The 26,833-nt window shown below is 44.2% G+C and overlaps 1 protein-coding gene across 1 annotated transcript; it reads left to right on the top strand.

The window, feature by feature from the left end:
* LOC137439748 (testis-expressed protein 11-like) lies at window positions 1-11,472 on the top strand. The gene is made up of 8 exons (XM_078768035.1): window positions 1-60; window positions 2,565-2,684; window positions 2,873-2,951; window positions 3,199-3,345; window positions 3,456-3,567; window positions 8,805-8,925; window positions 9,409-9,576; window positions 11,205-11,472. Exons 1-8 carry the CDS (start codon window positions 31-33, stop codon window positions 11,274-11,276), a joined length of 849 nt encoding a protein of 282 aa, XP_078624161.1. The 5' UTR covers window positions 1-30; the 3' UTR covers window positions 11,277-11,472.
* The last annotated feature ends 15,361 nt before the right edge of the window (window positions 11,473-26,833 follow it).

Here is a 26,833-nt window from a genome sequence, read left to right as displayed (position 1 = left end):
GCTTTGGGCTGTGAATCATGGCCTCAGCTCATGCAAACTTGCTTTGAGCTTTCTTTGAAGGTATTTTTACATAAGCATCTCTTTTCAGTTTTGACATTTGTTTCCTTAAAAGAGAGCATTTGTCATTAACTTGTAACTACTGGATAGACAGGTTGATGGAAACTTGTTATTACATGTGTAATGGGTGTTAAAGGGAATTAGGTCACACCAGGCATAACATATCATGCTGGTTATTTAAACATTTGCTGAAATTGATTGGTCTGATGTAAGATCATACTAAAACTAGAATGGCACTCAGTAGAGAGCATACCTCCACCTGGTGAACAGTTTACGTTTTGTATCCTACTGATAGGCCGGATCTGGATTCGGACCTGAACCAAAATCGAATCTGCTTGTTCTTGTCACCTAACCAACTCGTTCAACAAGTTTATTCATAACTCGTCCATCTCTTTTTAAAATATTGTCGTGTGACTACCCGGTGTGGTGAACACCGTTGGGTAGCACGGATGACCAAACGAGCTTTAACACTCCGAGGCGTTCAGTTCAGTGGCGGAGTTAATACGCGTGGGGAGCAAACAGGGGTGAAGAGAAACCGGAGAGCTTACCTTAGCGGATCCCACCGGCAGTCCTCAAACCTGTAATAAATAAACTCACACGAAACGGAATTAAAATGTCCAAAAAAAACCGGTTTATTTAATAAAATGCCAGTAACAAGGAAACAACACGATAAAACTACATTCCTAAACAGGACGTCCCCACAGACAGACTCGAAAAACAGACGAAGGGAAAAAGAACTGGAAAATAAATGTGTATGGTTATTTAGTGGGCTCTTAGCTCAACTTGGCCGGGGTGTTTCGTCAAGAATCGTTCAGGCCCTCCCCGAGCACTCAATCTGGACTCGGCTCTGGTGTTGGCGGGGAAAAAGGCCTCACTCGCCCTCGTTCACGAGGACGCGCTCTTTGGCGTGAAACAGGCCTTGCACGCGAAGCGAACGGCAGGCGTGCAGCCCGCTTTTCCATGCCGTGCTCGTCCACCCGTCCTCTGCATGGAAAACCACAGTTCCCGGGCCGCGGCTCTTCCTCCGCACAACCACCAGCAAGATGTCCCAACACGGCCGCTCACGATGAAGCTTCCCCGTGCAGAGAGCAACGCACAACCATCCGTTTATCACTTTTGGAGCGGGAAAGCGCAAAAGGGAACGTTCGCTCTCAATGCCCAGATGCCAGAAGTAAGAGGGGAACGAAGAGAAGATGCCAGTACACAACCGTTTACTGCCAGACCCAAACCGAGAAGGGAAAATGTCCGCCGTTCCAACCACTTTGTACATGCCGCTCTGATGTCATCCGTGCCTGCCTCCCAAATCAGCGAGTCCCTTCTTACTCGTCCTTTCTGCCAATCGAACCCTGGACCAATCACTGCTCCTCTGGGCACGGCTCTCGGCCTGCCCGTCCTGTGCTTACCAAGTTGGTGTAATTAGTGGTAGTACTTCATGCCTGAGTTTCCGGTTAGTTTTATTATTAACTAGTGTAGTTATTGGGCGATTTTGGCTCGTGTCTAGTGCGGTGCCAGGTGTCATAAGGAACAAAGGAGAAATTACAGAGGCATCAACACACAGGGGATTCATTTATCCATAATCCCTGAGCTAATTAACACACCCCACTCCTCTAATGTGGATGAAGACACACTTACACGACAGTCCGGTTTAATACAAATTCCCTACTTATTACTTTGGGTGGTTCTTCTTCTTCACTACAATCGGAGCACACTAATCTATACATTCTACCTGGTTCTAAGGTAATCATTGTCTACCCCCTACAAACGTAACAATATAATGTTGTATATCGCTTTTCGCCCAATCTCTCAATGGTGAAGAGTCACTTCAAAAATTAAATAATTTTCGGATCCGAATCCATATTCAGATCTTCACCAAAATCGAAACGATTAGTCCTTGTCACACACCCAACCTTTCCACCAAGTTTCGTGCAAATCCATCCACAACTTTTTGAGATATCGTGCTATGTATCGTTTTTGGCCCTATCTCCCAATGGTGAAGAATCACATAAAAATTTCCACTAGCCGAATCCGGATCTTCACCAAAATCTAATCATTTCGTCCTTGTCACATACGCTACCTCTCTGGCCAATTTCGTCTGAATCCGTCCACAAAATTTTGAGATATCTTGTTCACAAACAGACAGACGGGGTGAAAACATAACCTCCTCCATCCAGCTTTGGTGGTGGAGGTAATGAGTTCTCTTACAAGGACCTTCAACACAGGAGGAAGCAATCAGACCCATCAATCCTGTGCAGAGGTTGCCAACCTATGGTTCTTATACTGGCTTTATTATTTTTATATCCTGAATGTCAAGCAAGGAAGTCACATGTACCATTTCTATAGTATTTGGTATAACTTGGCCTGTGTTCAAACCATCAATATCCCAAGCTCAGAGCGCACGCTCTAACCATTACTCTACCAGGTCTGATATCAAGATGTCTCAATATAATTAATCAGAACGACGTGAATATATATCAGGAAACACAATTTAATTATTCATCATCAATTAGTTTTCCCAGGCATTAAGGCGAGAAGATCTGGCGTCGCGACTTTCTGAGAAGACCTGTCTGGTGATGATGATGTCTTGCTGCCTGCAACAGGCTCGGAAAGTGTACACAATTGAAGAGCAGGTAGGGAGTGATTTTGTTTTTATTGCAGCAGTGATTTTCCTTCGTATGCTATTTCGTCTTCAGCTGTCAGAATTGTAAATGATTGGGGCTTTCATTGTGAGCTGCCATTGAGAAATGGATGACTAAAACAATGAGCGAGTAGAGTAGCTTGCGTTGCCCAGGAAAAGGAAATGTATTGGTATCATCAGGAACCTCATCTGCAAAAAGTGCTGGAGTTGGTGTCAGCTTATAAAGAGGTGGATACCAGGCTTGGAACACTCAATAAAGGTGTGGCATTTATGGCAGGTTATATGTGGGATTTCAATTATGAAAAGATTGCCTCACTCATTGTTCCACACGCTCATCCATGTACTCCTCAAGCTCATCCTTGCTTTGTCTTTGGAAGTTAAGCTCACTTGTTTATTTTTCAATGATTAGTGGCAAATGATTTGATGTGAAGACCCAAAATACATTTACTTGAAGCTTTATTTCATTAAAATAACCATCTTGGATGCACATTATACACAACTACCAGAAACACAGCACGACCCCTCACTTGCCATCGTCCTGCTATACGAGTTTGAAGTGCGGGTCAAACTACCAGGCTGTTGTCCGGAAGGAACCCTTCAAGACATCTGTGAAATGCGTGGTCTGGAGCCTGCGATGTTAGAGACTGCTGCTGGTGAGTCTTCCCTCGTGTAGATAACCGCTGAAGACTATAATCCTCCTCGGATAACATTCCCAACTGAAATTGGCTCTGGGCATGTGTGCTTGTGTGTGATATCTCTGCAGCCCTTGCTACCGAAGGCCCAACCGACCATCCTGAGCTTACCAAGAAGGCTCTCTCTCAGGCCTTGTCGCTATACCTCAAGAGGGCTACCTTATCAGATTTCAAATGCTGCAGGTTTGGAGTTCGTTTTAATCTCGAGTAATCTCTGACATGCACATGCATCTGGTTTGTGTGTTTTTTCACAGATACTGTTCATCGTGTCTCTCTTGGATGCTTAATCTTGTAGTTTTGACTTATTACCTCCACCACTGAAGGTGGACAGAAGCAATGTTTTCACCCCTGTTTGTTTGTTTGACTGTTTGTCTGTGAGCAGGATATCCCAAAACGTTATGGACAGATTCAATCTAAACTTGGTGGACAGGTTGGGTGTGTGACAAGGACAAATTAATTTGATTTTGATGGAGATCCATATCTGGATACGAGGATTTTTAAAGTAATTCGTGACCATTAAGAGATAGGACCAAAAACGATAAAAAAAAATGCGCACACACACACACACACACACACACACACACACACACACACACACACACACACACACACACACACACACACACACACACACACACACACACACACACACACACACTCTGGGGCAAAAAAAAAGAGCCAAGCTGTTTTTAAAATTTTGATCCATACATTAGCTCAGGTGTAAACAATCACCTTGAAAATCACACACCAACTTAATTGGCCTCCGCAGGTGTTAAATTGTAGTGATTCTAATTATTTCAGAATAAAATCAGCTGTTCCTGTAGGTTTTCTCTCAAGGGAAGTGCATTTCACAGCAAAGACTCAACGATGAGCACAAAGGAGCTTTCCAAAGACATCCGGGATAATGTTGTGGCAAGGCACAGATCAGGGGATGGATATAAAAATATTTCAAAGGCCTTGAATATCCCTTTGAGCACAAGCAAGACAATTATTAAGAAGTGGAAGGCGTTTGGTACCGAGACCCTGCCTAGATCAGGCCGTTCCTCCAAACTGGACGACCAAGCAAGGAGGAGACTGATCGGAGAGGCCACCAAGAGGCCAATGGCAACTGTGAAAGAGCTACAGGCCCTTATGGCAATGACTGGTTACTGTGTGCATGTGACATCAAGATCCCAATCACTCCACAAGTCTGTCCTGTACGGTAGGGTGGCAAGAAGGAAACAATTACTCAAAAAAGCCCACCTTGAGTCCTGTTTGAGGTATGCAAAAAAACCCACTCCGGAGATTCTGAAGCCATGCGACAAAAAGTTTTATGGTCTGACGAAACCAAGATGGAACTGTTTGGCCTAAATGCAAAACGTTATATTTGGCGCAAACCCAAAACAGCACATCACCCAAAGAACGCCATCCATACTTTGAAGCATGATGGTGGCACTTGGCAGCATCATGTTATGGGGATGTTTCTCATTAGCAGGGACTGGGGCAATTGTCAGGATAGAAAGGAAAATGTATGGAGCAAAATACAGAAAAATCGGAGAGGAAAACCTGCTACCCTCTGCAAGAAAGTTGAAATTGGGATGGAAGTTCACATTTCAGCATGAAAACAACAACAACAACATGCATTTTAAGGCCATTTTCCCTGCTAGAGCGGGGGTTAGCCTTGCGGTCCCCATGACAGTCTTCTCCATCTTGCCCTATTTTCTGCATCTCTCCTTTTTAACCCCCTTGCCTGCATTTCTTCTTCCACCATCTTTGGCAAAGTCTTTCTCGGTCTTCCCCGTCCTCTACTTCCTTCTACATTCATTTCCATCACTCTTCTCAACCAGTCACTTTCATCCTTCCTCAACACATGACCAAACCATCTCAACCTGTTCCTCTTCACAACATCAATCACAGGCTCTATTCCCATCATCTTTCGCAATTCATCATTTGTCTTCCTCTCTCTCAACGATACTCTGCACATCCATCGAACCATTCGCATTTCCACCCTTTCCAATCTTCGTTGCTGCTCTACGTTCATTACCCATGTCTCGCTCCCATAAATCATAACACTTCTCACACATGCAGCATACACCTTTCCCTTCAGCTTCAACGACACTCCCCTCATCATCAGCACGCCACTCAGTTCCCGAACCTTCCATGCACATCTCACTCTCGCAACCGTTGCCGAGTGTGATCCACCTTCTCCATTCAGCATGTCTCCGAGGTAGCAAAATGTTTTCACACCTTCCAGCTTCACGCCGTCTCCAAGATCCAACTCAACATTTCCTCCATCTGCAGCTCCCTCTGTGCACACCTTACATTTGAATGTAGCTGCCACACTGGTTAATGACCCTCTCAGACCACTACATTTTTGATGAACCAACTCAGCACACATTGTACATTGAATGGAGTTCACTCCGACACCCTTCCTGCACACAGCACAGGGCCACTTCCCAGTTCTTTCCACCTCACCACATGCTTTACCACTTGCCATCACCTTCGTCTTTCCGATATTCACCTTCAGACCTTTTGTCTCCATACATTCCTTCCACTTGTTCATCTTTTCCTTCAGTCCATCCATACTTTCCGCAATCAACACCAGATCATCTGCATACAACAACTCCCATGGTAAACCCTCCTTTACGTTCTGAGCCAGCACCTCCATCACAGCTACAAATAGTAGTGGACTTAGTACTGACCCCTGATGCACTCCCACCTTCACCTCAAACTCACCACTGTTCCCATCCTTCGTCCTTACAGCTGTGCGCGCTCTTTTGTACATTGCCATCACTACTCTGATCAACCATTCCTCCACTCCTAACTTCCTCATTGCCCATGTCAATACTTTGCGTGGAACCCTATCGAATGCTTTCTCCAGATCAATAAACCCAAGAAACAACTTCTTCCTCTTCTCCATGTACTTCTCCTGCAACTGCCTCACAATAAAAAGCGCGTCTGTCGTTCCTCTTCCTGGCATGAATCCAAACTGCATTTCGTCGATCTTCACTTTCTTCCTTATCCTCCTCTCCAACACCCTTTCGAATACCTTCATTCCATGCTCCAATAACTTTATCGCTCGGTACGAGCCACACTCCAGAGGGTCACCTTTCCCCTTGTATAGAGGGACGAGGGTACTCAGTTCCCAATCCACTGGAATGCGGCCTTATTTCACCACCAGATTGCAGATCTCTGTCATTCTCTTCACACCCCAATTTCCCACTGCCTTCAACATATCTCTCACAACTCCCGTCGGCCCTCCCGCTTTTCTACCCTTCATTGCTTTTATCGCTTCCTCAACTTCCTCCTCGGTTATCTTCTCTGCCGGTCCTAAAACTGGGTTACTCTCGATGTTGCCATCCCATTCATTCTCTGCATTCAACAGTATTTCCATATATCTCTTCCATCTTCCTTTAATTCCATCTGGGTCCACAACGATTTGTCCCACTTCATCCTTCAAGCAACTCCCCCGTCACCTCACACCTCTCTTTCGCTATCTGCTTTGCAATCCTGAATACCGCTCTCTGACCCTCTTCCAAATCCAAGCGTTCTCCGAACATTTTCCTACATGCCTCCTGCGCCTTTGCTACCACTTTCTTTGCAGCCTTCTTGACTGCCTTATAACTTTCATGCTCTGCCTTTTCTGCCCCCATACCCTTCGCCTTCTGCCACTCCTTGAACTTCTTCCTCTTCTCGTCAACCTTCTTTCCAACTTCATCATCCCACCACCATGTTTCCGAGTGCCTCGGTGGTCCTTTTGTCCATCCACATACCTCACCAACGGCTCCCAACAGACTATCTTTCATTGACATTCAACCACTTTCAAGCTCAACCACATCATCCTCGACCATACTCAGCCTCTCTTTTAATGCCTCCCTCACTGTCACCTCTTTCAAACTCCACACCTTCATTCTCGGTTGGTACTTCACCCGCCGAGCGCTCCTCGCACCTTTCACCCTTATGTCGCAGACAACCAAGTGGTGCTGTCAAACAGCCTCCTCCCCCGGGATCACCTTTGTGTCCCGGAGGTGCCCCCTATCTCGCCTACGCGCACCAGCAGGTAGTCAACGGTTGTCGTCGACCCACCTGACGTGTATGTAACAAGCTTATTATCCCCTTTCTGGAACTGAGTATTACAAATCAACAAATCAGCTCCATCAGCAAACTCCAAAATCCTTTCACCCTCTCCATTTCTCACACCATATCCGTAACCCACATGAACTCTCTCAAACCCGTCCATACTCCTTCCCACCTGTCCATTTAGGTCTCCTCCTACCACAACAACTTCCTCATCTTTCACGTTTGCCATCAGCTTCTCTATAGCACACCAGAACTTGTCCTTCTCTTCATCGCTCCGACCAGCCTGCGGAGCATATCCCGAGATGATGTTCACCAAGAGCTTTCCAATCATCATTTTCACCATCATCAACCTTTCACTCACTCTAGTCACACTCACCACACTGTCTACAAACTCCTCAGAAAACAGGACACGAACACCTTTCACGCCCTCCGGGTACCCATGCCACACAAACTTGTATTTCTGTCCCTGCCTACCCTTCACCATTCTCACACCACTTCCCTTCCATCTCGTCTCCTGCACACAACATATGTCCACTCTTCTTCTGACCAATACTTCCACCACTTCTCCTGATCTCCCTGTCATTGTCCCTACATTCCATGTCCCAAACCTCAGAAACCCGGTCTCCACGTCGGGCATCAGATGTTTCGTCGTCATAAATGGAATTATTTCCACCCTTGCTTCGATCGGGTTCCCCACCTTGAGTTTTGACGAGGGGGAGTGGGGTCCCCCACCCGGTACTTCGGGCTGTACCCTGCCCATATGTAGTCGTAATTGTCATGGTTCTCTTTTTGAGGCAATATTTTTATGGCCGGATGCCCTTCCTGACGCCAGCCCCTTTAGTCGCCTCTTACGGTGTACCGTGCAGGGATACGGTGTCCCTATTCTAAAGTGGGGTACACACCGGTAAGAGAGGGAGATGAATGGTTAGCAAATAATGCCTAGGCAGAAGTGTGATGACATAGTTGGGTACAGTCACGCACATGGAATTACCACAAAAGCACAAAATATATGCACGAGTTTGACACAGAAACAAATACACAGGAAGAGGAATGTTGCAGGTAACAATCTGTAACAGTTGGACAAAACAAATATTGGAATAGTGCACTTAGGTCAGGTCATTCTCTCTGGGCAGAAGGAAAAAATTGTGTTTACTTGTGGAGGTTGCCAGGATAAGAAACTTTTTACCTTGTTAATTTTGCAGTCTCACATGCAAGCTTCACACTAAGTGGTATGACCTTCATCAACTTCCAAACTACCCATCTGCTCGATAAACATCTTCATACATCTTATGTTGAGTTGCAGTTGACCAAATACATGAAACATGATGTATCAATAATTGGTGTTTGTTTGGGTGCATCAGTTCAGTGTTGCAGCGCCTGGTCGAGCTGTGTTTGCCCAACAGCGCACCACTGACCAACCCACACCTCACTGACCAGGCCTGGCTGCACTATCAGAACATTCTGCTGTTACTATCTGAACAGGTGCTTCATTCTCTGCCCTACAATTTGTACCATAAATGTATTGGCCCCTATAGGGTGTGGGGTGAGGGTAGGAGGAAATGGAAGTGGATGTGGGGAGGTGGAAAGTAAAAAAAAAAAAAAAAATTACGGGGGTCAGGAACAAATCCATGCAAGAAGAAATAGCCAATCTAGGTGTAACATGTAAGTGGGTGAGGGGTGTCGGGCAGGGGGGGCGGGGGGGGGCATGTGAAGTGAAGGGATAAGTTGTAAAACATAAAATTAGAAGGAAAAGAGGTTTGACGAAATAGTCTGTAAGGAAGTGTGTGCATTTACTTTACATGTGCTGTAGATAGATGGCCTAATATAGAACTTGTATTTTATGATCCATGGTAATTCATAAGCAACGTTTAAAAGTTGGTGCTTTTCATGATGTGCAGAGGATATGAGTTCATCATATTTGCATTGATAACCACATTATTTAAATTCCCACCTTTTGTACTCCAGCCTGATGCCTTTCTTGAGCCTACTGTGCTGTGGTTCCTGACCCGGGCTTGGAACTGCGGTGTGGCATTGGCTGCCGGCCACTGCTGGGACGATGCAGAGCGCTGGTGCAGCTTAGCCCTGCAGATTGCGCCATATCTTTCATCCCTTTGTCCACTCTACCAGACCAAGGTCAGGCCTTTTCTTTGGTGGAGTGAAATTAATGTTTCCTTTGCAAAAATTATATGCCAAGTCTCTTTATTTGTGTATAACCAAAAAATGTTTTGCCTGATCACCAAACTTTGTATATGTGCTCGGGGTATATGTGAGCATGTCATGGGCGCAATTAAAATTGGTTTCTAATCCCTGGAGGGTGGGGGAGATGACCCAGACAAAAGGAAACGTAACATATGCATATTAGTCCAGGTGAAATTTGAATATAAAGGAAGGGGGAGGAGTGGATGTGCAACTACAATTTTTATAAAGAGGAGAGAGTATGGAGTGCAACTATACACACTGATTCGCTCTCTGACATTGACACCATAATTGACACCATAATTCGCTCTCTGAGGGAAGCGGGTATTTGATAGTCATAATAAATAAATAAAATTCCTAGAATTTTGATTCCAAAGGGAGAGTTAAACTTGAATGGAGACTTTATCACTTTTCTATTCACCATTGCATGTCATTGAAATACAAGCTAGAGCTTAGTCAATAGTGTGCCATCGCAAATTCTCCTTCTTCCCACTTAATGCAAAATTGAAAGATGGCAAAAGGTTCCACCAGGAATGACCCAATTATCAAATTTTGAGTTAAAAAAAAAACTTCTGTTTTGACCCCCCATGAACTGAAGTCCCCACTTCTTGGGGCATGAACCGGGGGTCAAATCCAAAAAATCGCTACATGCCTCATACATTCCCCAATGCTGATTGCATATACAAAGTTTCATTTAAAAATGTTTTAAAATGTGCCCACAATTGCAGTTTTGGTGTTTGACCTTTTGACCCGACACCGGGGCCCCAGGGGGACGGCGCCAAAAATGATACTGCTGTCACACCTTCTTGCAATGTGGTGATGATAATTATATATACCTGTCAGCAATGGGTGTGGCTGAAACAGCCAAATCCACTAATTAGAAGGGGTGTCTGCATACTTTTGGTACTTTTGGTAGTGTGTGTGTATATATATATATATATATATATATTTCATGACTGCAAATTTTATAAAACACTTTTTCCAATAAAAGCACATTTGGTGCTAAATACACAAACAGTGCCCTTATAATGGCATCTTTGTTGGGCTCTGTGTGGATTTCCCTGATGGGGTGGCCACCTTAGAGTTGATTGTCAGGGTCCATACTGCTGAAATAAATGACACCAGCCTTTTACAGCAGGCGGTGTCCACTTAACCCAAAAATCGGGTTTTGTCACCCACACCCTCCGGGTATTAAGAGGAGGTAGCGTGACGGACAAAGAGATGGATGGAGCTGACAATATTCCCCCATTTTATTTTTTTAAGCATGGGGATAACAAAAGCATGAGCAGACAGGTATTTAGGCAAAATAACAAGAAGTTTAGAAAATGTCATGCAATTTGCTATTTTTCTGCATGTTCTCAAGCTCTTTTTGCAGCTTGCATAAATATCACATGTCGGACAAGGAAATAAGGAGGCGTCAAAGTAATTTTACATTAATTATGACAGTAGACAGAGGGCAAATCAACACAATAAATGAGATGATAACTTTGGGAATGTGTTGATGTGGCAACACCAAAGGTGCTGACCTGAGATAGCATATTTACTGCTATTTTCGCCTCCGACAGCTCACTTCCTTGCACGAGCAGATTTTGAAAAGGATGGACGAGATGGGAAGGCATCAAAAGCATGAATTGTAGAGTGAATGACCACATATACAAGTCGTCGAATACAGTGGTCTTATGTTTTGCACCATGGAGTTGTAGGACAGGATGTCCTTTTTTTCATTGCACAGTTAATTTGATGATATTCTTGTTGATATTCCTCAGCTGTTACTATTATGCTGTTTGCTGAAGTTTGGTATTAAACAATTTACAATGTGGAATAAATATTGAAACTTCGAATTAGTCATACCAGTGAGATTACGCTTCACTACCCCAGGGATCAGCATCCAGGTTCTTTCTTCAGATACCTTAGGTGTGGTTCAGGGCCTTTATCCATATTTATCCATATTTATCCATCAACAATACAGCTGCTATTCTCATCCCTGCCACTTGTACATCTCACTCTACATTTACCACTCTATGCTCTTTATTTCCGACAATCATTTGCATTATTATCTGATTTGATCTTATCAACTCATCGTCAAAATCACAACAAGAACTTCCTTCAGACTCCTTTTCCTCCAAACTTTCACTTTCCTCTTCTGAAAACACCATGATGTACCATCTCTCTCTCTCTCTCTGTCTCTCTGTCTCTCTGTCTCTCTCTCTGTATTTCTTAGTTAACAACCCTTCGTTCTCACCCCATCATTGTTGATTATGTGAAGTCCATGGTCCTCCCTGCTATCGTTTACCATTTGGAACCCCTTTTTCTCATACCTTCACACTTGACAGCTGAAGTGGGCTCATTCTCCCGTGAGTCCCAATAAACTCGCCATCTCCCGGGTTGGTCTCATGACAGTCCTCGCCTGGTACTTCCATGAGCCTGCGGATTAAACGCTTGCACAAAACATTCCAGCATCTTAATACCATCCATACACTACTTCATTGGAACGATCTTCTGAGCATCATGTCCTTCTGCCACCACTAAGGTCAACTGTGGAGTTACTTCAGCCTATTGTTTCCTCCCTTTACTCATTAATGGCGTTTATCTTAATATTCAAGTATTTAATGAGTAATTTCCCAATTCACTTCAGTGTTCACATCTCCACTCCATATGTTTAACACCCTTAATAAAATGCACACTCCCTTATCAGAATAGGGCACTGCATCAGAGACACAGTGGCATTACTTACAGCCCCCCTGTAATCTCTAACAACACCTCTGCTGTCTTTTGGTCAAGCCAGTGAAAATACTGGGAACTGTTATCTCCCATGGCTTTTGTTGCTATCCCTCCGGCCTGCAGCCCGCACCACCGGAATTGCCCAGTTGCGTACAGCGAAAAAGGCCGCATTGCCACGGTGCTTCAGGAGAAATCCCTCCAATGAGCTTCTTCTTCACACATTCGTACTACCCATGGTCCCACGCATGCCTACACTTATCTCCACTATGTAGGTTCATAGCGTATAGTTATATGTTCACCGCTTTTCAATCCGGCTCGCTAGACATGTACAAATTCTCTATTTCAGATTTCAAAATTCAAAGACATCAATTCCTCTTTGAACTCAGAGCATGCGTCCTCATTCATTACATCCAGGCTGCTTCTAACAAGCCAGCACAAGGCACTTTAAATCCACCCAGAATTCCAGTTTCTTTCCCCTCAGCAGATGAAGAACCTGGAAATGTTTCCAACGCTTCCCTGCACACATCATAACATAACGACACACTCACATGATAAGTTGCTGTATTTATCGTGTGTACAACGCTAATCCGAGACCCAGTTAGAACACAAAGGGATCAATGATACTGACGTCACACTACCTGTACCAACGCATCTCCCAAACCTTGCGTGAATGCTCAATCGATATTAATTACATACCTCTATTGCTACTATGCTGAAACTAACAATCTAATTCCAAAACACGCAAACTAAACGACGTATTTCGGAGCTTACACTCGACTCTAATCCATGCAGGGAGCATAAGCCGCACCAGCGCAGCGTCACATGATCAGCATAATCCCACCATGCACTCCAATGAGCTCCCGTGGCCCGGGCACTCAACTCGCTCAGCGAGTCTGATCTCCTGAGCGTGCAGTGCAGGCAGCTCGTCTCCTCGCCTTACAAGCGTGAGGACACCCCACAGGATCCGATCCATCCTGCTGCCTGCGTACGTAGTGTACATGCTCTCCATACAGGCCCACCATAGCCTGTCCACGATGTGAAGAATCACTTTTAAAACCCAACCCACTCTCTCTACACAAGACCTCTGAGGTTAATAGAACCTTTCCGTTGTCAAAGCTATTACTTGTCCAGAGATTACAAAGTAAATGTTATGCTCCTAGTACAGGTGCCCACTTTTTTTTCTTTTTTTTTTTGCATACAAGATGTCAGAGCTAAAAAAAAATCCGGCTTGCCTGCCATTTCCAAACAACGCTATAATGTCTTTTTTTTTCTTTTTTTTTCTTTCTTTTTTGTATACAGGATCGAGGCTCATGAAAGAGCTAACATTTATCACACAAAAAATCAAACAGACACACAAAACATATAATTAGGGTAGCGGTAGACAAGATGGGGAGAGAAGGGGAAGCACACAAACACAACATTTGAGAGCAGGGACATCGGGAGATCTGTGGGAGGGCTTGGGGGGAGGAGGCGTGGGAAGGGGGGGGAGGGGTCGGAGAAGTATAAAACACAAGGACGCTGCAAGGACTTCCAGGAAGGAAGTTGGTATTTCAAAAAAGTGGATCTGGGGTGAAATTAGTGGGGGTAGAAAAGATGAAGGTTTTGGATGGGGGAAGATAAGAGATGGTGGTGAACAGCTGTTTTAAAGACCTGGAGGGAGGAGTGGGATTGAAGAGAGTGAGGGAGTTTGTTCCAGAGGCGGGAGAAAAGAGGAATGAAAGAGTGAAGGTGAGTAGAGAGTCTTGAGTTTGGCAGTTTAACCATAAGAGGGTTGCTGGCAGATCTTGTGCGACCTGTAGGAATATTTGGGGGACAGAGCCTAGAGAGAGCTGGGGGAGCAAGGCCGGAGAGGAGTCGGTAGAAGATGGAAAGACCACCAACCTGCCTGCGGTGAGTAAGTGAAAGGCCCTCGGAGTTAGCTTCATCGCGGGAGATTCCAATGATTCTGAAAGCTTTGGTTTCAACAGCGTGAAGACGAGCTAGGTGTGAGGCAGGAGCATCAGCCCAGAGGGGAGAGCAGTATTCCATTGAGCTGCCGATGAAGCCTTGCTTCCACAATCCCACGAAGCACCAATCAGCTTCTCAACCACAACTCATAAAATATTCAAGACCCAACGCTCATTCAAAGAATATTTGACCATCAAAGCTCCACAATTCAGACAAGTCGACAGTAGACGTCACATTTCCAATCAACAAACGACGTCAGACCAACCTTCATCTTCCAAACATGAACATTATTTAAACCAACCAGCCATTTTTCAAATACTTGAACTGAAATCCACATCAAATTTGAAAATCCAATCACAATATAATCGTTTTTAACAACACCAGGCACTAAACCCCAACCAATCACCCTACAGGACAGGACTCAAATCATCGTGGAAGCAATCAATCCCTTCGGTTGGTTGCATCTCCATACAAGCCCCATCTCTATACCCATGTGGCCGGCGCTCGGTGCGATCCCTTACTTAATCATTCAACCATCCACCATTGCAAAAATAGCAGTAAAAACCATTTTTTCCCGCCACCATTTCTTCCATCCATCAGCTTCAAAACCCCTCCTTTATCCATCTTAAGCACTTTCTTCGACATCTAAGTGCATGCATAAGCCCACTTTAAATATAATCCGTTCTTTGCTCAAAACAAGCAAATGCAGTCGACATAATTCATTTGGATTCACATTCCCAAAAAACTCCACCACTTTCTTTATAGCTGCAAAATGCTGGATTCTAACCATTAGCCTAGACACAGCTCTTTGCCAGGCTGCAAAAAGTTATGTTCCTCACACAAGCCAGTATGAGGGGACAAACAAACACAAAGGTTCCCGAGAGCTGTGGCCTTTAACTTACTCATGACAACCCAGCGAGCACAGAGGCCCATACTGAAGGACCATTATTTGCTTTTAAAATCGAAAATCTTTTCGGCAACTACAAAAAGTACAGAAATTTCTGTAGCTATAGGTTAATTAAAATTGAAGGGGGTTTGACACTTCTTATTGCACCGTGGACCAAGATATTGGAGATGACTCGTTTCTCTAACTTTTCCAATTAACATCTCACTCAACAAACTTTACAGAGCCATAGAAATAAACAATTCCTTCCATATTCTTGTGAGACATCTTGTTCGCAGACAGACAAACAGGTGAAAACATGTCCTCCATTCACCTTTGGTGGCGACTGAACCCATAATCCCCAGCTCATTTGCAGCTGGCCTGCCATGATGGCCGCACATAACTGCAATGATTATATGGCAATCCATACATCCGTTCTTAACACTGCACACAATTTCAATTCCTACACCAATTTTTCCAAGCAACTTCGTCAGAGGACCTACAAGGCCCGATAACTTTACCTAAATCAGCAATACCATCCAACCATGCCCAGACATCTCTTGAGTTCTTGTTTACCTCATGTTGTTCCAGCATTTCCCTTTATTTTCAACTAATATGCCTGATCCAACTGTTGGTCCCCATTTCTGGCACGAGTCCAACCTTTTGGCTGTGGACAAACCCGTGTCTCTGGGATGTTTAGCATCTCAGAATGTTTTCATTCCTCCCAAGTTAGTTCACTGAGCTTCAAGCCATGCCTGTCTAAGTGCGCACACTCATCCGTGTCTTCAATTTAATGTTAATACACAGCCAAGATACAAGAGCTCTATATTTCAACCGACATTATCATTTAACATTCACAAATTATAGAACGATGTCCCCTGCGAGATCTAACTCACCCGTACCAATCAATGTACCCAGATGAGGGGGAGGGGGGCAGTGCACTCGCTCATCCCCGGGGCATAATGCCAGCGGCTACTTGCATGCTTCCATCTTCTCCACCGGCTCACTAACTCTCTTTTTTTAAACAGCTACTCCCGAGCAATTTATGTTCTCAAACATAACCATGCCTGTCTGAATTCAGACACACTCTCATTCCGATGCTCCACAACACATTTTTAAAATATGAATTCAAACAGTACAACACTTAACAAGGAAACCAATTTTCAATTTAATGCAACTACAGATACACCTCCAGATGCAAATACAAACGGTCCACATGATATACGATACACTTCACCAAATACACATTTCCTTCGACTTCCAGTCGAGGACATATGCCTCCCAGGCGGAAAGTCAAAATATCCTTTGGGTGTACACTGAGCGGTTTTGTCTGATCAGGACTTGGGACGCCACCCCAAACTTCAGCTGCACTCACTGCAGACAAATTCAAACCCATGAACCACAAGACACAAATATAAGGAAAAACCACCATTCAAACACCACCTCATTCAAATGCTATAGAAGAGTCCCAGACTCCTTTTTCCAATCATTTGAAACTGGCCAGTTTTGGACATTATACCAATTAGTGGAATTTTAAATTCCTCGTCCACCTGGGGTATCTTTACCCCTGGTTCAGCGACTCTAGGGTATCCAGCTTATTCTTTCAAACCTGCTATTTGAGCTACCCTAGTCGTGACCCCTGGTTCAACCCCAGCTCCTCACGTAAGTTTCCAATGCATGTTCTACTGAACAATCCTTTGACTGGAAATCCCATGCGCTCTCCTTTTTGTCCAATTATTCCACACTTTCACATCCATTCTTCTCCTGGTCCATGTATTTTCCACATGTACCCCATACAAAATCCAACCACCGGCTCCGCAGAGTTATCTGCTTTGCCCTGTCTATCTCCCATCCTTATACTTTAGTTCCCTGCTGTGTTTCCCGACAGACAGTCCTCAAATAATCATTTTTCCGTTCTTCTATTGTCTCTCACACACATCCTTAGCACCGACATGGACCCCCATCAATAAATAATCCTTTTTCTTTCATCTTTTACTGTTGCCTTTTTGTTCGGACTCACGCTTGGGTTTTTGCCAAGAGTGGAGCAGGTCACCGAGCAACGGCAGTACACCTACTAGTAGGGAAAGATCTCGTGTTAGTTAGTGGGCCCAGGTGATCTTGCCGTCAACTGCAAATGTCGGGGTAAAAATGAATAATTGTCATCTCTGGACCAATCGGAGACAGCAATGGCCGTAAAGCATGCTGGGTATATGCATCATGTGATATAGTCACACGAGGCCAAGGGAAATATGCTTTCTTGTACAGAATTGGCAAAGAGTCATTTCACAGTTGCCGAGCAGAAGCGGGGTTATCACCGAGTTAAAAGGCTCTGTATTTGGCACTCTTCTAATAAAACGGGGGTAACATTGGCAACTTTCCATGAAGCAGGCAGGTGCCGCTCAGTGAAAAGTTCTCTGAAAAAAAAAAGGAGTAGATGGAGCAGATGATCATCTTTAAGGGGGGCGATCAAATTGCCGATGCGTCCGGTTTATTAGCAGTGTTTGAGTCGAGAATTGCTATGAATTTCCCCTCTTTTGAAGGAGGAATGTTCACATGCTTGAGTAAGTTTTCTGTCAGGGGCAAGGGTGTAATACATGACGAGAATGAATGAATGAATGAATGATCGTTTTGAGGCCATTTTCCCCGCTAGAGCGGGGGTTAGCCTTGCGGGGCCCTTGCGGGCCTTGCGGGCTTGCGGGTAATACATGACGAGAGAGAGAGAGATTTTGGACCTCGTCCTCTCCACAGAGAGATAAGATACCCTGCCTCAGCCTCACTGCAGTGTTCTTTTTGACTTTTTATGGAGTGAAGGAATAGATGAGGTGCACATATGAGATTATGAGTGACATACCTTGCCAACAGTTGTAATTTTTTTCCGGATGGTGAGAGATGTGAAAGATTGGACCGCAGGTGAGTCTGACATTTAACGACCAAAACAATGATGGTGGCATTTAAGGAGAGACTGCAAGTTTGATATTGGTCAATTTAATTGCACACCTAGAACTCAGACTTAAGAAGGCAGGGGCACCTGCACAAAGGTGAAAGACATTTGATATTGATAAGTTCACGAACAAAAGAGTATTGGTTCAATATATTGGGTTAAAGATTACAAACCAAGAGAGGCTTAACATCACAGATGACATCTGTTTACTATCTGACACCAAGCAAAGCATGCAAGGGAAAGTAAATAAGTAGGACTGCAAATCAACACCAACAAAACAGACATGCATTAGACAATAATGCTGCCATGTGCAATGACTTGGGTATATGAGATTTTGTCAAGTTTACGTATCCCACTGTACGGTCATTGGAAGAAGTAGAGGAGGAGGAGGGGACTTCTACAAAGAACACAGAAAGGAATTTATGAGGATTAAATAAATATACAGGTGTTTGAAAAAGACGTGGACAACTTTGGTTGTTAATATTGTTACGTTTGTGGAGGGTAGGGATACCTTCATTCAGGAAGAGTGTATAGATTAGTGTGCTCCGACTTTCATTTCGTTTCATGGAAGAAGTTTCAGGAACTGAGTGGCATGCTGATGAGGAGGGGAGTGTCATTGAAACTGAAGGGAAAGGTGTATGCTGCATGTGTGAGAAGTGTCATGATTTATGGGAGCAAGACATGGGTAATGAACGTAGAGCAGCAACGAAGGCTGGAAAGGGTGGAAATACGAATGGTTCGGTGGATGTGTGGAGTATTGTTGAGAGAGAGGAAGACAAATGATGAATTGCGAAAGATGATGGGAATAGAGCCTGTGATGGATGCTGTGAAGAGAAACAGGTTGAGATTGTTTGGTCATGTGTTGAGGAAGGATGAAAGTGACTGGTTGAGAAGAGTGATGGAAATTAATGTAGAAGGAAGTACAGGACGGGGAAGACCGAGAAAGACTTGGCTAAAGATGGTGGAAGAAGAAATGCGGGCAAGGGGGTTAACAAGGGGAGATGCAGAAAATAGGGCAAAATGGAGAAGACTGTCATGGGGACCGCAAGGCTAACCCCCGCTCTAGCAGGGAAAATGGCCTTAAAATGCCTGTTGTTGTTTTGCTCTGACTGTCATGAAAAAGAAGAAACCTCGATGTACCATACATACGGAATTTGTGTAGACCGGATGTCGGGTAAACTTGTATCTTCGTCCCCATCACAGGGGTGGGTGCTTGTTAATTAGCGAGGGATTCTGGGTAATTAATTCCCTGTGTGTAGTTGCCTCTGTAATCTATTCCTTCGTTCCTTTTGACACAGCACCCAGACATAGAGACAGAATCGCGCATTTAATGGCACTAAATATAAAAACTAACCGGAACCCAGCATCAAGCACTGCCACTGATGACATTGACATGGGTGAGAATACAAGCGGCAGGTCCGAGAGGCCACGCCTCGCAGAGCACGAAATTGGTTAGGTTCGTCGAGCAGAGATTGACTACTAAGAGGTGGCACGCACTGGTTGGATCAGGCAAGGATGGCATGGGGATGACGTCAGAGCGTGCATTATAAACGACTGTTCCCTGTCATTTTCACTCTCTCCAGGCTGGCATTCATAACGATCACCCTCTCTGCTGGTCTGCTCTCATGCTGTTCATGGTTCGTGGCTTGGATCATGAATTCGTATTCGTTCTTGGAGTATTGAGGAGAGTCTTGACTGAGTCATTCGCTTGCGCTCGCTCCTGGTCTGGCTATTCGTTCGTGGATTCGGTCGACGATTGTAGCTTTTGGTGGTGAACCTGGCTTTTGGTATTTGGGACGATCGCCGATTCATTCCTCTCTTGGCAACACCGAGCGGTCGGAGTTCGTAGCGCTCCTCCCCAGGTTGGACGATCGGGAGGACAAGCGGACATCGAGGGAACGAAGGCGCACGAGGCCTAGTTCGTGCCAACTAGTCTGCGGTTTCACGCGCAGGGACGCGGGCCCAGACAATTCCTGACAAGATTTGGGAGTCGCTCACAGATAAGTGCCAACCACACCTTTTATTTTTGCTATCATTATTTTTCTCTTTCGTCTGTGTGTGGGGACGTCCCAATTTAGGATTTTAGTTTGTCGTGCATTCTTTTGTTACCGGCATTTCTTTTAATAAAACCAGTATTTTTGTACATTTTGAATCGGTGTTTGCTCGCATTAATTATTGCAGGTCTGAAGATGACCGGGTGGACCCGTGCAGGTAAGCGCTCCTGGCTTTTTCCCCCACTTACTCCCCGCGCTTTTAACGAAGGTCCGCCATTGACTGAACGCCTCAGAGTTAAATCTAGTTTGGTCATCTGTCACCCTGCGGTGTTCACCACACAGGGTAGTCACACAGCATTTGGTGTCAGGAGTTTGGGATTCGGTGTTGGGTTATCCTGGTGTTGGGCTAGCGGCTAGGGTGCCAGCTTAGGATCCCAGGATCCTGGGTTCGAATCCCGGTCGATCGCTGAATTAACGCCAGGGGGGTTGACTCAGCCTGTCATCCTTCCGAGGTCGGCTAATTGAGTACCAGTTCACTGGTAATTCCCTGCTTGTCGTAAAAAGGCGACAAAAAGGGTTGGCGGCAGGAAGGGCACCCGGCCGTAAAACATTGCTTCAAAAAGGGGACCAAAAAAAAACAACAACAACCACGGTCCCCGAAAAAGGCCAACCCCTGCTTTGCGGGGAAAAATGGCCTCTAAATGTGGTTTATTTTTTTTAATACTCGACGGACATTTTGTGTTCGAGGTTTGCGAGTTTGACACCCATCGAGGGCAAATTGCACTCAGCATTTGGAATAAAAATAAACCGTAGTACCGGGGTGTCCAAATTTTGTAGTAATTGGTGAGCGAAGCGCAACATCGCGTTTTTGAACAATTAAAAATATTTTTTATTCTTTGTCTGAGGTAAAATACACGGGGGGATGGGGGGGGGGAATGGGGGGGAGAACTGCTTTCTCACCGTGGATGGCGAAAGCGAGTGAGATGGCCGAGCGGGTTGAGGAGCGTGAAGGAAATGGAAGCGGTCTCGGGGGTAGGTGGTTTTGGGAATAGGATTGAAACCTCTGGAGCGATCAAGCCAGGAGACAGGTCCGATGTCTTTCCAGGCTATGTTAAAATTATTAAGGGGCATTAGTGATATTATGAGGGGAATGAGTAAAGAGATTAATGGAATGAAAGAGGAAAGCAATGCATGTAGTGAACTATTGGATGCCTGTAGTGAACGATTGAAAGCCTGTAGTGAACGATTGGATGCCGGGACTGAAGAAATAAAAACCCAAATGAAAGAAATCAAAGGCCTTAGAGAGCAAACGAATGAAACAAAGAAAGAACTAAAGAATGAAAATCGGGCACAGGAGGGGAAATGTTTCTTTGAAGAAAGCCTGAGTGAACAAATTGATTCTCCGAATGAGCGTGGGGACCAATCGGAAGGAAAAATTGATGGAATAAAGGGAAGGAACGAACGATTGGATGGAAAAATTGAGGGAACAACACAATAATTGGGGGAACGAATTGACGAAGTAGCAGGGGAAGAGATGGCATTGGAAATTGAAAAGGGTGCAACCCAGTCTGATAGACTTTGCGCAAAGGAGCAGGGATGGGCCACAGAATTCCAATTGTACATACTTTATAGACGTACTCACATTCCAATTGTACATACTTTATAGACGTACTCACATTCTAATTGTGTATACCTTAGAGACGTACTCACATTCCAATAGTACCTACTTTATAGACATACTCACATTCTAATAGTACCTACTTTATAGACGTACTCACATTCCAATAGTACCTACTTTATAGACGTACTCACATTCCAATAGTACCAACTTTATGGACGTACTCACATTCCAATAATACTTACTTTATAGACGTACTCACATTCCAATTGTACATACTTTATAGACGTACTCACATTCTAATTGTGCATACCTTAGAGACGTACTCACATTCCAATAGTACCTACTTTATAGACGTACTCACATTCTAATAGTACCTACTTTATAGACGTACTCACATTTTAATTGTACATACCTTAGAGATGTACTCACATTCCAATAGTACCTACTTTATAGACGTACTCACATTCTAATAGTACATACTTTATAGACGTACTCACATTCTAATAGTACATACTTTATAGACGTCCTCACATTCCAATAGTACATACTTTAGAGACGTACTCACATTCTAATAGTACATACTTTATAGACGTACTCACATTCTAATTGTCCATACTTTATAGATGTACTCACATTCCAATAGTACCTACTTTATAGACATACTCACATTCTAATAGTACATACTTTATAGACGTACTCACACTCATTATTCAGACATTATCGACACAGTCAGATGATGATGATGATGATGATCGACATACTCGGTTGATAAAAACGTAACGTGTAATACTGGCTACCACGAGGTGACGTTTGTGACTTCCTGTAATAAGGTCCACAATGTTATCATGTTCTTCCTGACAATGTTTACTCGTCACGTGGTGTAAATCAAGAAGTTACGTTCAATCATCTTAAATTCCATTTTGTATTTCATTCGCCTGAATTCATACCAGTCTGGTCCGACTCCCAATGCCCTCCTAAAGCAAACACGTCATTCGTTTTCGAAAAGAAACAACTTTCATGCCGAGCAGATCTATACAACAACAACAACAACAACAACAACAACAGGCATTTAAAGGCCATTTTCCCTGCGAGAGCGGGGGTTAGCTCTATCATCTATATATAATGGAGCAAGTGTTTGTATGTATGTACTGTATGTATGTATGTCCGCTCTTCACCCATTGGCTGGACAGCTGACCGAACTCCACCCACATATATTACCTGAAATATTTAACCTAAAGTACCCAGAGGACCCAAAAGACCCTGAGGACCCTAAATAACCCATGGACCCTAAATATCCCAAAAGATCCTGAGGACCCAAAAGACCCAAAGGACCCAGAGGAACTAAAATACCCCAAAGACTAAAAAGACCCAAAATACCCCAAAGACCCAAGAGAACCAAAAGACACTGAAGACCCAAAATACCCCGAAGACCCTTAAAGACCCCAAATACCAAAAATACCCTGAAGACCCAAAATACTCCAAAGACCCTTAAAGACCCAAAATACCCCAAAGACCCCAAATACCCTTAAATATCCCAAAGACTCAAGAGATCCAAAAGACCCTGATAACCCAAAATCCCCGAAGACCCTTAAAGACCCAAAAGACCCAGAGGATTGAAAAGACCCCGAATACCCAAAATATTCTAAAGACCCAAAAGACCCCAAAGACCCCAAAGACCAAAATATCCCAAAGATCCCTGAAAACCCAAAAGACAAAAAGACCACGAAGACCCTTAAAGACCAAAAAGGTCGAAAATGCCCAATGACCCAATGGACCCAAAATACCCTGAAGACCCCAAAATACACCAAAGATCCTTAAAGTCCCACAAATCTCCAAAGAATGAAAAGACCCCAAAAACCTAAAAGACCCCAAAGACTGAAAAGAACCCAAAAAGCTAAAAGACCCCAAAGATGTAAAAGACCCAAAAGACCCCAAAGATCCTTAAAGTCCAAAAAATCTCCAAAGAAAGAAAAGAGAAATGGCGCATTGCGAGCTCGGATTCCCATACTGATTGGGGATGATGAAGGGGGTTGGGGGGGGGGGCGGAAGGGTTGGGGTCGTGGGAAAATTGTTAGCTATGGTGACGGTTGACAGGGATTATGTGGGGATGGTAGAGGGGGGTGGGGGGAGGGGGTTGGGGTCGTGGGTATTGTTAGCTAGGGTAACAGTTGATGGGGGATTGTGAGGGGATGGTGAAGGGAGTTGGGGGGGGGGGGGGCTGGGGTTGTCGGTATTGTTAGCGAGGGTGACGGTTGATAGGGGATTGTGAGGGGATTGTGGAGTGGGGTAATGGGGTGTGGGGTGTTCATGGGTATTATTAGCTAGGCTGATGGTTGCAGGGGGATTGTGGGGGAAAGTGGAGTGGGGGAAGGGTGTGGGGTTATTATGGGTATTGTTAGGTAGGGTGATGCTTGATGGGGGAATTGTGAGGGGATGGTGAAGGCGGAGGAGAAAGAGGGGGTGTGGGTTGGTTGTGGGTATTGTTAGCTGGGATGATGTTTGATGTTTTTTTTTTCTGGAAAATTGAGATGCCTCAAAAACCAAGGACACCTAAGTTTTAACAAAAATCAGCAAGAGCGATATTACCAAAGCAAATAAACAAGAAATTCAAGTCAAAGTAGTTGTGTCAGAAGAAAATATCTGATGGCAGAAAAATGTGTTGCCTGCTTGGAACAAGATCGCCCGTTGGACGGATACTCTGCTAGATTTCATAATGTTATAAGTTTCATAAGTTTCCTGAACTTTACCACGAAGTTTAATAACACCATCATCATCATTTCGTGTCGAGCACGTGGCTGCTCGCTTGCATCATTGCTGGGAGTGTGGCAGTGCCCCCTGTAGATTAGAGCAGGCATTGTCCACTCGTCATGAAAGACTTTAACCTCCACCAACTAATGCTAGCATATAGGTAGGTCCTCCAGCTTGACGTCCTTCCGAGGGACGGTGCACATACACATGCATGCCTCACTCTACCCACGAAACACCATCGTGAGAGTTTACAGGGGGGCTGGGATTCAAAAGTAGGCTACATATAGCTCAAGGGTGAGCGTGCATACCTGTAGGTGTCGGTGTAGATAGTGGCCACCCCAAAGACCACCAAAGACCACCAAAGATCCTCATTCAGATCTAGAAGTGGTGGTCTAGACCACCCCCCAGCCCAATCATATGCTGGCACAACCGAAACAACCCTGTCTCAAACTCAGTCATGTCTTCTCAAAAGAGGTCAGGGGTCTTGCCTTTTTACATAATGTGCCTCCAATGGCCGTCAAACGTGATGACATCAATGTCTGACAGCCCACGCAGCCGCTCGTCCGCTCCATTCCCTCTTCTTGGAAGAAACAATTTTACATGAAGGCAAGTCAATCAAACCTAATCTTTTGGTGAAAGAAAGCGGATCATTTGAAGGGAAGACCGGAAGAGGTATTTATAAGGTAGTTATGTTCAGAATCTCGACTTTCTTGGCTAACCCAACTCTAACTTGGAACATTATGGCAGAGGAAGAAAATGTAGGTGGGCGGTTTTGTTTGTATTACTCAACCGGAACGGAAGTTAGTGCTGAGGGGTCATGAACTCGAGCGGAAACGACGAGCAAGTGCAGGATTGAAGAAGAACGGCACTCAGTAGTGAGCATACATACGACCAAACGACCAAACTCGTTTGAGGATGTACAGTCATTGGGTCTAGCGTGGGAATGAGGAACTGGGATTATGGGTGAATGGTACCATGCGTGAGACTTCTTATATTAGGTGCATAATGAGGAATCGAGCTCATCCCACGGGTTATATCACCCTCTTCCCCTCGGATTTGCTTGCAATAGTACTGCACTTTATTGTACACCGCTCCTTCCCTATTCCATCTCCAGGCACTGCATGACGTCATCACTGGACACCAAAGGGGTGCAAAGAGCCCGGTGATGACACGCGCCAAAAGGGAGTACATTTTTTTTAATAAGAAAATTTATAAAAGGGAGTACATGGACTCATTTTTCACTCCGTTTGTTTGTTTTATTGTTACCCTCGCAGGAGGAGAGGGTATTGCATTTGGGTCCATTTCTGTTTGTTACTTGGCAAAAAAAAAATAATATTTTTTGCAAGTATGTTGATCACTGCGGTGTGTGTGTGTGTGTGTGTGTGTGTGTGTGTGTTAGTGTGTGTGTGTGTGTGTGTGTGTGTGTGTGTGTGTGTGTGTGTGTGTGTGTGTGTGTGTGTGTGTGTGTGTGTGTGTGTGTGTGTGTGTGTGTGTCTGTCCGCTCACTTATACTTGCCTACAGGTCACAATTTGAAACTGATCTTTACGAAACTTCACCAAATGTTAAAGTTCGTGGTCCGACAAAATCCTATATGTATTTGAGGTCAAAAGGTCAACATAGGCCAAAGGTCAACCACTTTTTTCAAATTTCTAATATCCTCAATTTTCATCCAATTGACTTGAAATTTGAATAGGATTTTCATATCAGCAAACTGAATTCAACCACCAACTATTTTTGAGATGAGTGTTGGCCAAAAGGTCAACATAGGCCAAAGGTCAACCACTTTTTTGAATTTCTAAAATCCTCAATTTTCATCCGATTGACATGAAATTTGAATAGGATTTACATATAGGTGAACTCAATTCAACCACCAACTATTTTTGAGATCAGCATAGGCTAAAAGGTCAACATAGGCCAAAGATCAACCACTTTTTTTGAATTTATAAAATCCTCAATTTTCATGCAATTGACTCAAATTTGAAAACGATTTACAGATCTGCAAACTGAATTCAACCACCAACTATTTTTGAGATCAGCATAGGCCAAAATGTCAATATAGGCCAAAGGTCAACAACAATTTCAAATTTCTAAAATCCTCAATTTTCATCCGATTGACTTGGAATTTGAATTGGATTTTCATATCAGCGAACTGAATTCAACCACTAATTATTTTTGAGGTCAAAAGTATGCTCTACTGAGTGCCATTCTACTTTGTTCTGTTTTTCCAAGTGTCGCTCTATGACTGATTTTTCATTACTTGCCGGAAAAGATTCCGGCAAGTATGTTGATCTGTTCGTTACTTGCCGGAAAAGATTCCGGCAAGTATGTTGATCTGTTG

Source organism: Myxine glutinosa, chromosome 14 (genome assembly GCF_964187855.1).
Source record: "Myxine glutinosa chromosome 14, kmMyxGlut1.1, whole genome shotgun sequence".
Classification (NCBI taxonomy): domain Eukaryota; kingdom Metazoa; phylum Chordata; class Myxini; order Myxiniformes; family Myxinidae; genus Myxine; species Myxine glutinosa.
This window is presented reverse-complemented; position numbering and strand designations above follow the sequence as displayed.